The sequence below is a fragment of the Trachemys scripta genome, chromosome 6 (assembly GCF_013100865.1).
Source record: "Trachemys scripta elegans isolate TJP31775 chromosome 6, CAS_Tse_1.0, whole genome shotgun sequence".
Classification (NCBI taxonomy): domain Eukaryota; kingdom Metazoa; phylum Chordata; order Testudines; family Emydidae; genus Trachemys; species Trachemys scripta.
The window spans coordinates 41,837,290-41,850,791 of NC_048303.1; the positions used below are offsets into that span (position 1 = coordinate 41,837,290).

The 13,502-nt window shown below is 39.7% G+C and overlaps 1 protein-coding gene across 1 annotated transcript in view; it reads right to left on the reverse strand.

The window, feature by feature from the left end:
• Positions 1–13,502, reverse strand: part of SCAMP1 (secretory carrier membrane protein 1) — an 81,567-nt gene that overhangs the window by 24,349 nt on the left and 43,716 nt on the right. Inside the window, exons 6-7 of the mRNA XM_034773627.1 lie at positions 6,800–6,959; positions 87–188 (exon numbers count right to left, since the gene is read on the reverse strand). Of these exons, the coding sequence (XP_034629518.1) occupies positions 87–188; positions 6,800–6,959 (262 nt within the window). The remainder of the gene's footprint in view (positions 1–86; positions 189–6,799; positions 6,960–13,502) is intronic.

Consider the following 13,502-nt stretch of genomic DNA (forward strand, 5'->3'; position numbering starts at 1 on the left):
CCTATTGTCTTTTACACTGAGATTTTTAAAACACCAGTTTTATTGTTTGATATGTAACTCAAAACTGAATAAAGCTAATCACTCACCAGTTACCCCATCCTTGAAATCCCGCAGCCTGGAGTACATGTACAGCAAATTGACAGATATATACAAAGAAGAACACAAAGAATCTGAAAGAACTGTCACTCCTGAAAGAGAAAACAAAGAAGCTGGTCAGGAAGTTAAAATCATATTCAAATACACAACTACATTACCCAAGTAACTTTTTCCAACCATACAAATTACTGGAGAACAGATTTTATAGACTGATTTAGACTATATTTAAATACCAAATGGTAGCTCTTTGTATCTACATGAGCTTCTACTCTGAAAAGTGATGACATTTTTACATAATCTTCTTAATTCTGCTTCTCTATATTTAGAATCACAGAAGTGGTAGGACTGGAAGGGACTTCAAGTCATCCTCAAGTCCAACCCCCTGCATTGAGGCAGGACCAAGCAATTCTAGACCATCCCTGACAGGTGTTTGTCTAATCTGTTCTTAAAAACTTCCAATGATGGTGATTCCACAATCTCCCTTGGAAGCCTATTCCAGTGCTTAACTATCCTTATAGCTAGTTTTCTCTAATATCTATCCTAAATCTCCCTTGCTACAGTTTAAGCTGATTACTTCTAGTCCTATCTTCAGAGGACAAGGAGAACAACTGATCACCATCCTTTTATAACAGTCATTAACATATTTGAAGATTATCAGGCCCCACACCTCAGTTTTTTTTTCTATAACCAAACATGGCCAGGTTTTTTTAAACCTTTTTTCATAGTTCAGGTTTTCTAAGCCTTTTATCATTTTTGTTGCTCTCCTCCTGACCCTCTCCAGCTTGTCCACATCTTTCCTAAAGCGTGGAGTCCAGAACTGGACACAGTACTCCAGCTAAGACCTCGCCAATGCTAAGTAAAGCGGGACAATGACTGCCTGTGTCTTACATACAACACTCCCGTTAATACATATCAGAATAAGAGTCTTTTCGTAATTGCATCACATTCTTGACTCTCATTCAATATGTGATCCTCTATAACCCCCAGATCCTTTTTAGCAGTATTAACGCCTAGCCAATTATTCTCCATTTGGTAGTTGTGCATTTGATTTTTCCTTCCTAGAAGTAGTACTTTTTGCACTTGTCTTTACTGAATTTCATCTTGTTGATTTCAGACCAATTCTCCAAATAACAAGGTTGTTTTTTATTCTAATCTTATCCTCCAAAGTGCTAGCAACCTCTCCCAGAGTGGCATCATCAGCAAATTTTACAAGCATACTGTCCACTCCATTATCCAAGTCACTAATGAAAATATTGAATAGCACCAGACCCAGGTCAGAGACTGCTCTGGGACCCCACTAAATACATCCCCCCAGTTTGACAGAGAACCACTGATAACTACTCTTTGTGTAAAGTCTTTCAACGAGTTGTGCACCCACCTTATAGTAATTTCATCTAGCTTGACCACATTTCCATAGTTTGCTTAGGAGAATGTCATATTGGGCTGTGTCAAAGACCTTATTAAAATCAAGACATATCACACCTACAGAGTTTCCCCCCAATCCACTAGGTCAGTATCCCTCTCAAAGAAGAAAATCAGGTTAATTTGGCATGATTTGTTCTTGACAAATTCATGTTGGCTGTTCCTTATAACTATCACCCTCTGGGTGCTTTCAAATTGATTGTTTAATAATTTGCTCCAGTATCTTTCCAGGTATCAAAGTCAGGCTGACTAGTCTACAGTTCTTCTTTGCTCCCCCTTCTAAAGACTAGTATTATGTTTGCCCCTCTCCAGTCCTCTGGGACCTCATACATCCTCCATGAATGCTCAAAGAGAATAGTTAATGGTCCTGGGATTGCTTCAGCTAGTTCCAAAAGTACCCTAGGATGAATTTCATCAGGCCCTGCCAACTTGAATATATCAAATTTAAATGTTCATTAACTGTTCTTTCCCTATTTTGGATTGCATTTCTTCCCCCTTGTTGGTAATACTGTGTTGAGTATCAGGTCACCTAAAGTATTTATAGAACCTTTTTTATTACCTTTTATGTCTCTTTCTAGGTATAAGTCATTTTGTGCCTATATGCTCGTGCTACGCTTTTGTACTCATCCCTGGTAACTTGTTCATGTTGCCGCTTTTTGTAGGATCCCTTTTTGATTTTTAGGTCATTGAAAAACTCCTGATGGAGTTATAGTGGCCTCTTACTATTCTTCCTGTCTTTCCTTTGTACTGGGATAATTTGTCATTATGCCTTTAATATTGTCTACTTTAGAAACTGCCAGCTCTCCTAAACTCCTGTATCCCTTAGATCTTCTTCTCATAGGACCATACCTACCAGTTCTCTGCATTCGTTAAAGTCTGTTTTTTTTTTAAATCCATTGTCCTTGTTCTGCTGCTCTCGCTCTTTCCTTTCATGATCATTTTCACCCAAAATTGCCTTCAACCTTTAGGGCTTGTATACACTTGTGGCAGCGTGTAGGGTACATGTAACTACATGCCACAGTAAAAAGCAGGCTGCGTCCAGACTGTGTTGTTTATCTACACATGGCAGTGAAAGGCTCTGGCAGGTTGGAGACAGAGGAGAAAGGTTCCAGCAACAGGGAGGCAGCAGGACACGACACTACTAAAAATAGCAGTGTAGACATAGGAAACTCTGCTTGGCATCTAGTGAGCCATGAATGGTATATACCCTAGGCTTCTGGCATGTCTGTATTCTACTTGCCTAAACCGTGCCTCATCGTCTACACTGCTATATACACACCCATTCTAGCTGGGTGTGCAGTGTCTGTATTCTACACACTGCCATAAGTATAAACCTACCCTTAGATTAATTTTGTATCTGCTTACAGTGACAAAGACAAGCCTTTGCTGGTTTTGCCTCCATAGTTATTGAACAGCCAACAAAGCTCAGAGAGGGAACTAGAGTCTATTCCTTCTTGTGCATCTTCAACAGAATTGTATACCAAGTTCCTTTCAATTACACCTGTACAAACTCACAGAATGTAGTGGGGCTGCACAGGTGTCTCTGAGGGAATAATTTTGGGGATAACGCATAAGAAAGAGAACTCTGGTTAACGCTCAGATTGGAGTTTGCAGGCCTGGTAGGGGAAAAAATTCACACCTTTTATTTGCAAGCTGAGAACATCTGATACAGAATATACACAGACATAATATACACAGAACCACAATATGTCATTTCTAGTGTTACATTTTCAACTACACTACTGGAACCATTTAGCAACAAAAGAATTCTCATACACCTCATACTACCAGTTTATATACTCACTAACTAGAAAGGAGGACTAAAAACAGGACCAAAAGAAGCAGATCTGGTTCTGAAAAAGTGCATAAGTGATGTTCTTCTGACAGAACTATCAAAAGGCTGTGGAAGTTGGAAGAATTTATATTGCCACACAAGACAGAGATGGGGAAAAACAAAAACAAAAAATTCCCTCTCCGTACCAAAATAATAATTGCTAACCACTATACATTTTCTCCAGTTTAGTTTTAAAAGGTGCAAGCAATGAGTTTTCCACTGCCTCCCTGCAAAAACTATTCCACAGCCAAGTATGTGTGTCTGGGAGTGTTTTCCCTTGTGAAACTTCCTTCCCACTTCTTAGTTATGCCCTTACGTACCATAATAAATAATTCTCCATCCTTGGTGTGTTTACGCCCTTCATTAGGCAAACAATATACATGTTTAGCTCTTTTAATCTTTCCCCATAAGTCAATTTCTTCAGCCTCCTGATCATTTCTATTGCTTCCTTATGAATTCCTTTCGAGTTCTTTTGTGCTCTATATGTCAACACCACTCCAATTAATCTTATTTACCTCTTCTTTTCCTACTTCTTTCCTTGTATGTTAAAGAGGAAAAGATGCATGCCCACCCTGGCAACCTCTTCTGACTTCTTCACACTGCATAACACAAAACATTCACTGGCATAGAGTACAAGGCAGAGAAGGAAGGAGACTGAATGCAGAAGAATCAGCAGGGGATGCTCAGCAGCAGAAGTGTAACTTCCTTTCCTCAAAACAGCAGAGGTGAGGCAAACACCAGTGTCTATTCTTGGTCTGCATGCAGCCCTCCTACTTAAGCAGGAAAAAGACAGGCACTAATATCTATACTAGAAACTCTACAATGGCATAGCTGCAGATGAGTTTCTGTAGTGTAGACTCTACAGTGGCGGAAGGGGTTCTTCCATCGCTGCACTAGGCTTAACTACATCGCACAGGCATGACATTTTTCACAGCCCTGAATAATGTAGTTAAGCTGACCTAACTCTGTAACATAGATTAGCCCTAAGTAATAAAAGGTGCCTAGATACAATCTGCAAAAAAAAAAAAAAAGGAGGGGGGGGGGGGGGGAACCGTTTTAAAAAAAAAAAAAAAAAACATTTCAACTTTTTTTGTGCTGAGGTAGGGGAAAAAGTGGAGAGGAATGTGAAACATATCACTGGGTGCTCACAGTGAGATCTCCTGTCTAGAGCCAAGAATTTTAAAACCTAAAAGAAAGAAGTTTGTTCTTGGCTCTGCTGGGTGGGAAGCAGGTCTGTAGCTATGAAGCCCGGAGTAGTGTACACATTTGGGAGGAAGGTGGGAAGCCTGATGCCATCCACCATTCTCTCCATATCCGCCTCCTGTATAGCCCAGATTAACCTCCATAAACCTTATCCTAGACAGCGTGGGCAGGCCGGCTCAGAAGCAGGAATTTCCAGCCCCAGCGCCAAATCATACTGATTTTCCAATCACCAGGTGGTCTCAAGCCCTTGGGAACTTTGACCCTATGTATGTAGGCTTCCCAGCACTCCCTATTCTCTACAGCCGACTATATACATATAATGGGTTCACTGTTAATCAATCTAAGTTTCCAGCTAAATTTGCTTTTTAGTTAACCACATCATCCCCTGATCATCATCTATGGAAAGCTATGCTGTTGGTTAAAAGGAAAATATACAGAACACAGCAACTGCCTAAGTTATTGAAATATAGGACTGAAAGAAATAATTTTAAAGTTTAAGTCAGTAAAAATATAATGCTTCATTATGATATGAATAGGGTAAGCACTAAAGAATTTCAGAATAAGTGCCCACTCACATACTCGCACAAAACAAACTGTGAATTAAAACCAATTTAGTTATTTCAATGTAAGTTTGTGTGCATACCAGGCCTTAAATCAAGGTGTATTTGCTGAGAACAAGGCTTAAGTTGGTGCTTGTTGGAAAGTGACCACTGAAAAAAATTTAATCGTGAACATTCAGAGTTAGAATGCAACTGTGATAGTAACTGCTCCTTAATTCATGTATGTGGCGGGGGAGGGGGGAACGAAGTATGAGCGCTATGAAGGATATTTAAAACTTTATATTTTTCCTTTGGCCACTTCACTGTTTTGTAGAAAAATAAAAATAAAATCCCACAGACCATTTGAGCCTCCAAGATATCAAAACCTTTACCCAATTCACAATTATTTGCTATAGCATTTCTTTTTTGTATTAGGATTTAACACACTATTGATCAAAGTTCAAATTAGATCCATTGATAAGCTCTCAAGAGTAATCAAAACTCAAAAAAAGTTTATTTCACACACAAACACATAGTTTAGATGTATATAGACAGGGGCGGCTCTATGTTTTTTGCCGCCTCAAGCACAGCAGTCAGGCGGCCTTCGGTGGCACACCTGTGGGCGATCAGCTGGTCACGCGGATTCGGCGGCATGTCTGCGGGTGATTTGCTGGTCCCACATCTTCGGCGTGCCCGCCACCGAATAACCGCTGAAGTCGCGGGACTGGCGGCCCTCCCCGCAGGCATGCCGCCGAAGGCTGCCTGACTGCTGCCCTCACAGTGACGGGCAGACCGCCCCCTCCCCAGCTTGCCGCCCCAGGCACGCGCTTGCTGCGCTGGTGCCGCCCCATATAGAGAGCTCTAAAATATTTAGCTGTGAAACTACTTTTTGAAAGTCATGACTCAGTTTGATTATTAATTTGCTATATCACATTAGAGTTCTGGATTTCTTAAAATAAAAGAAAATCGTACTCCCCAATTTAATTTGATTAATGTACATCAATCATGTATATGGATTTGCAGACTGAGGTATTCTTTTTGTCAATTAACCACAACAAATAAGAGTTACCAGTGTAATTCTAATATCATCAAGTGATATTCACTGAATGTGCTTACTGAGAAGATAGCTCAACTGCTTTTTACAATCAATATATTAGGATGAAAATAAAAAAAGAAAGTACATTGTACTTAATATTTTTAGTAACATCTCACGTTGCTGCAGACGTAGAATGGCAGTTCACTTGCCAGGTCTGATTACTTAAATCTATTTTATGAAGCTCATTTAGAAACTTCATATTTAGTCAGCACTTTACATTTTTAAATTTTAAATATTATACTTATTCAGAACTGGTGGTGATTTTAGAGGTGATAAGATAGAAGCTTGGTGAGAATTTTCCTGATATTTGAAGTCCGGCTAACACAATACCATGACATCCACCCCCCACCAATATCAGTTCTATATCAGTAGTTATATACATTTTTTAAAATGCCATTCCTAATTATTAGCTTCCTAAGCTAGCCTTTCATTATCTGTTTATGCTTTGGATGCAGCAAGTGGGTTAATATGACTTGCCTCTTCAAATAATAATTAATAATAATTCAGGTTAATATGGCAAACTAAGTTGAGTAAAGTTCTACTTAAAGATGAATACATTTCAAAATGCATAATGTGCATTAAAAACATTCAAAACCAGATTGGCGTTACCTGAAGGCTCCATAAAGTGGTCTGTACCAGCAGACAAATGAACAAGGAGTAAAAAGCAAGAACCAGAGGATACTCAATCCAAAATCAACCCCTCGTGCAGGTTCAACACAAAACCAGGCCAAACATCCAAAGATATTTAGAAACAGTGTCACTGCATGGACTGTAGAACAAAAAAATAGTTTGTATTAACCTGAGTTTATGCAATAAATATTTCAATTGTTGAAGTATTACCTAAATAAATGTAAAAGCTTAAACAAAATATATCCACATCACTCTTATATCAACATTCTATCTCTGTAATAGACTAGTCTGCTAGTTTCATACACCTGTCTGAAGTAATGATGAAGTTCCCAGTGTAGTTAAGTACTGAGCAAGTAAATTCAAGATTTTTAGAAAAAATAATATGTAGTATAGAGTTGGGGGGAGGGGGAGATAAATCAAGATTTCATGAAAATAAAACATATTAACCTGCGGCACTGTACATCAGGATTTCCAGCAAGTAGTGATTTATAGCATCAAAGAGTTAAATAGATAAATAAAGCTCTCTCAGCTGCAGTTGCTGACACTTCTGCTACAATAATTACTGGATACAAATCTTTGCAAATACCTTCTTATATACTGTTTAATTATTTTCTCAAAGTCAGACCAGTAAATATGTACAAGAACATGATGCTAGACCATTATTAGATATACAGAAGGCCTGTACTGTTCATGTCTTTTTAAAAAGCTTCTTAAAGTATACAAAGTAGTCTGTATTTAGCAAGTGAAATTCTCATTTGAAAAGAAAAGAATTACAAATCATAAATCCTTCTAACGCAAATGTTATGCTATCTCTCAAATGAAATAGAGCAAAATTAGTATCCTAACACACCTAAATATCCTAAAGTATTTCACACTGAAACAAAACTATGAGAACTAATTCTATAAAAGCATAAATTCATATTGTATGTTCTAATAGTTCTTATAACAACAACAAGAAGAAATATCTGTCACCTTTACTAATACTCAGAACTATAGTTCTCGGCCTCCTATTTTAGTTAATACATGCCAATGGCCTATCAGGTATGAGATATCAAAACAGCTATTAGAGGTTAGCTTTTTTCTAAGGTTTGTTAAAGAATTTAAACCAACATTATAACCCAAGAATTAATGAAAATGCATTTAGATTCTTCAGGGCAGAGAAGAAACAGCAGAAGCAAGAGACACTGGAACTCTTACTCTCCAGGTTGTCTAAGGATAAGAACATTACAGTCTGTGATATGAGCCTCCAGAGGCTAGATGAAGACATGTCCATGCCTCTCTCTTCAGCACTCCCCGGTGGCCAAATCAGGAACAATTTTGCCAACACAAGGGAGACACTGGCCTTGGGGACACAGGGCAAAGTGCAGTAATTATGACTGCCTGACGTCTCTCCCATCTCACACAATCTCTCTCTGGCAGCTAAATTAGGGTGACTGGTAAATTTAAACTCTGGATAACAGTTTTAAGCACCTTTCACCCTATTTACTCCTTCAAATCCAGAGCTGGTAAGCAGCTACCGAAAGATCACCACCACCTTCCAAAGCAACATAATCTAACCCTCCCACCCCCCAAAAGGCACTCTTATTCCCAAGTAAGAGCATCTACAGTGAGAGTTATATCAATACAACTATTGCAGTTAAAATTCAGAGTTTAGTTCACACTGATATAACTTTTCCATGCAGATATGCTCTTACTGATCCTAGTCTAGTTCTTAGCAGACATGCATCCCCATTGTAATTAATAATACCCTGAGCTCCCTCTCAAACACTGAGGCCCATTGGTAGGAAAACTTGCACTGCTGCTGCCTGTGCTACACCTACTTTGTGGATAAACAGATGGTTTCATTTTGCAGAACTACCCATCTGATATCTTTGATTAAAATAAATTCATCTACAGCAAAAAGAACAGGAGTACTTGTGGCACCTTAGAGACTAACAAATTTATTAGAGCATAAGTATTCTCACACTTCTTATCAAACTGTCTATACTGAGCTAGCTTGATTATCACTTCAAAAAAATTTTTTCTCTTACTTAATTGGCCTCTCAGAGTTGGTAAGACTCTGTTCATGCTCTCTGTACGTGTGTGCATGTGTGTGTGTGTATATATATATATATATATCCTCAATATATGTTCCACTCTATATACATCTGAAGAAGTGGGCTGTAGCCCACGAAAGCTTATGCTCTAATAAATCTGTTAGTCTCTAAGGTGCCACAAGTACTCCTGTTCTTTTTGCGGATACAGACTAACACGGATGCTACTCTGAAACCTGTCATCTACAGCAATTTCTGTAATAACCTCTGCTTGAACAGTCTAAAATTTACCATTATTATTCTAAAGAAAGAAGGGCCATTGCCAGAGTACACTATACAAAGAATAAGATTTTTTTCCTTTCTCACTCAGCCCAATAGGACAGTTTACATCTGTTGTTAGTAGTACATAAAGAATAGTGCTCAGTGCCGCTCACTCCTGAAATCACTCTTTAAAACGAGGACTCCTCACTTATACCAAAATCTGAATCTGTTTTGTTTTTTAAATGCATTTAAATTTACCTTGAAAGAGAACCCAAAACCTACCAGTTCAAGGCAGAGGCATAAAATGTCCTTGAAAGTGAAGATGGAATGACTGCCTGCTACCTAATTCAGCAAGTGGCAGGGCCCATGAGGGCTGTCCGAGATGAAAAATGTGGGGAAGAAGTTTTCAGATCTTAGAGAGCAGATTTCTTTCCAGGAATTGTTTGTCTTGGTGTCCTCTTTTCCTATTCTACAACAGTGGATTAAGGAAGAAACACTGAACTCAGCAAACAATATCCCGCATGAGGAGAAGCTACTTTATTGTGCCACTAGCAGGAAATTGGGAAGTAGATAACCCCAGCTGATAGTGATATATAGAAAAAGCAGAGAGCCTACCGGGTTGCCCCCCTGGAAATGAATGCTTAAGTATTTACTGCCCATAGACAAGCTTAGGCCAAAGCTAAGGAAGCCTGTTCACACACTGAGAACACAGCCTTGGACTCACATAGCAGCTTCAGCTGTTGCCCCCAGTTCTTTTGGCCTTCGAAACTCTTCAGAACAAGACTGAGAAACTTAACATCAAAGATGAAGTCTCTTGTCATGGGGCAGAATGGATTCATTCTGAGAAGAATGGATTACTTCAGGTAGAATTCAGTATTCACCTTGTAAATTAATCCTGGAAAATGCTGAAAAACCATCTTTCCACAAAGATGTGCAGGTATGGCAGATTACAAATGTTCACGCTCACCAACTCTCCTGACTGAGCCCACTGCAAGAAGGAAGGCCCTCTTAATAAAGGGAGCAAACCGGAAGGCTGTTCTTAGGGCAGAATCTGAATCTACAGGATGAAGTGCTGGTCGTCTTGAATCCGGTCAGGAAGAAGTTTGAAACATCCTGGAGCCAGCAAGACAGGGCAACACCACCCCTGATGCGACACCAGGCCATGAAAATCATCCAGAACATACAATGCTCTCCAGACACATGTAACCTCAGCAAAGAAACCATGCTTGAAGAAACGGTGCTGTTCAATTCACATGCAGCCAGCCTCAGATTAAAGGTAGTTGGAAGAGCAAAAGCCCTTGAGACAGTAGGTGCTGGGTCTCAACCAGTGTCCACAGAGATGGGGGGAGGAGGAGGGAAGGACAGAAGGGTTTATTAGGAAGATCATCAGGTTTAAAAACCAACAGCACAGGGGCCATCACGGAGCACGCAAAAATAAGGTTTGTCCTACCTGCCATTCCTCAAACTCCTAGGCAGAAGAGGGAAACAGCATCCCAATTCCCCACTCCAACTTTATATAAAGCATCATAAAAGGAGGATACAGGAGTTGAACATCCAGGAACACAAACATGGAAGCTTGGCAAACACCATCAAGATAATCAACCCAAAGGAGCGTGCCTCAGACTCTGGTAAACAACCTTGAAAACAAAGATCAAGGCTCCCTTCTCCCAACCTAGTTTGTGACTGAGCCAATCTGCAAGGTTGTTATTGTGGCCCACCAAATATGGGCCCTCAGGAAGCCAAGACAGACTTCCACCCAAATTCTCAGGAAGCATGGCCTCTGACAAATGGGGGAGTGCTAAGAAAATTCCCCTGGTGGTTGACAGAAGCCACCACTATTCTATTATTTTAGCTTATAAGAACATGGGAGTTCAGGAAAAGAAAAGCCCTCTAGTTTAGTGAGGCACAAGCCAACAGATGAACATAACAGAGACCGCTAAATGGAAAGGGAGGATTGCAAAGGCTAGAGATACATTTATGCCCATGGAACTAAATCCACACAGGCTGTTAAGTGTACTAGTATCTTTGGACTGCTCCTTTCAGGGAAGGGGCAGAGGTTCTGTACTAACAGATAGGCACTGAAGCTACCGAAGCATCTGCAAACAGGTATTCAGGACCACACCCAAACAGGGAAGTTTCTTGTAAGGAGTAAAGTAGGACTAGGTCCAGTTTAATCAGGAAACCAAACTGAGACAGATACCAGAGGACCCTGTCCTGCATACTAGCAGTTGGGAGGACTGAGGGTCCCTGAACAAAGATGTCATTGAGTTAGAGATAAAGATGGAGGTTGGTAACCAAGTCAATTAACATCTTCAGAAAACAGCCTGTCACTGAGGAAACAGCAAGGGTCAAGGTGTTAAACTGAAAGCATGTGTTACTCAGTACAACATGCAGACAATGACGTGGAAAGGTGTGTCTCTAAAATCTATCAAACAGAAACAGACACCTAAAAACGGACTGGAGGACTATTCTGGCCTTAGAAGCTGCCATGGAGCTGAACTTATCAGAACTGGGACTGGCTGCCATTATGTCCAGGGGCCCCTGGACCTTGTGGAGGCAGAGAAGTTTCTGAAGAGCTGGGTAAGCTGTGAAAAGGCACTGCAAGCTGAGGAAGGATGATAAATACCAAACAAGCAGGCAGGCAGCTTCCTAAGGCAATGAATATCCCCAGAGGGGGAGCCTCATCACTCTCGTGGAGACCAAACCACCTAGGTATTCTCCTAAGTAGTATGTGTCACAGAGTCTAATCAAATGGCCAGCCTCAGTTGAGACCCACCACATGGGGTGGGGAGCACTGAGAGATCAGGTTTCCACCCATTTTCCCTGTCCTTAAGCAGATTCCTCAGGTTCCCAGCTTTTGGCCTTACTCTTTGCTCTCCTTTCTTTTTCTCATCCCCTCTTTCTTCCATAGTGTGCCTGCAAGACAAAGAAAAGGAATGAGAGGCCAAACTAAGGAAAACACAAGAAAGCCAAGTTAAAGCTTCCATCTTCCAAGGTGAAGAGAGAGGAGATGTGGTTGAAATTAAAATAATCAGGGGCAGGCCTTCAGAACTCTGTCTCCTTGCTTCCAGTTATTGACATTATAATGCTGTCTGTTCCTTAATCCACTGTTGTAGGATGGGAGGCAAGAGAGAGAAAAATACAATGTTATTATAATTCCCATTTTGTTTTCCCCACCTTCCCTAAGCTTGATGTTTGACATTTTTAGAAATCAACCTCATAAATGGCTGGAGTTAGAAACTAATGCTGATACCATTTGAAATACTGAATTCCAAGCTTTCAGACTGGATATGGATTTAAAGCTATATCATATTTATTAGTGAGTGACTAGTTTTGCATTTTACAGTGATTTAAAAAAAAGAGTGGTGATCCAATAATGAATATAACAAATTGTGGACATCAAACTAGAGTAATTTTCATGGGCAATACTGAAAGTTGACTACTTCTGATTCATACATGGCGTTCTAGTTAAAAAAAGATTACCAAGTAAAGGTGTCCAGATTTTCTCAAACTGTAACCCTATTGGAAAAGTGAGAGGAGCCTGAAACCCACATCTGTGTCCAATAAGGAAAATGCCAATACACGAACACTACAGTTGTGGTGTAAACATACCGTATCCAAGCAGCCACAAGCAATTGGAGAAGATAACATTGATCACAGTACAATGTACATTAAGATCTTGTATTACATTTTCCCACTGGTTGCCGGCAAGCTGCTATGATCAAGACAGAGCACTGTATTTTGAAATGGTGCAGACTAAGCACAAAGCCTGCAGAGACTATGCCCTGAGTACGTCTGGTGTAGACAGGATAGTTTAATGTGGACTATATTCTTTTGTTTATTTACACTATACTATTTATCTTTTTAAAAAGACTAAATCAACATTTAATTGTAGGCAAATTATTGTACAAGTATAATGTGAACAATCACAAGGCTATAAATTCTAAATGTGGCTGAGTGGCTAGAGCACTAAACTGGGTCTCAGTAGGTCTGAGTTCTACTCCTGGCTCTGCTACTGGCCTGCTGGTTGACTGGGGACAAACCACTTCACCACCCTCAGTTTCCCCATCTGTAAAATGGGAATAATGACACTTAAATCCCAATAGATAAAAGGAGGTATTGATAAAAATCACAGCAAAAGAGCTAGGTATTATTACTATATTTAATTTGAAATTTTAGGAAAACTTTTTTTTTTTTTAGTTAAACTTCCACTTATGTATAAAAACGCAATTAGAATTAAGGCAGTCAACATTTGGAGATTAGTTTGATTAGTCTTAATACTGAAGCCATCCCTAGCCATAAAAAGAGATTATTTTATTTCAACATCTCACTTTACATTGGCATTAGGTCAAAATAACAAAATGTACAGACTGTTAGGGTTCAGTAAT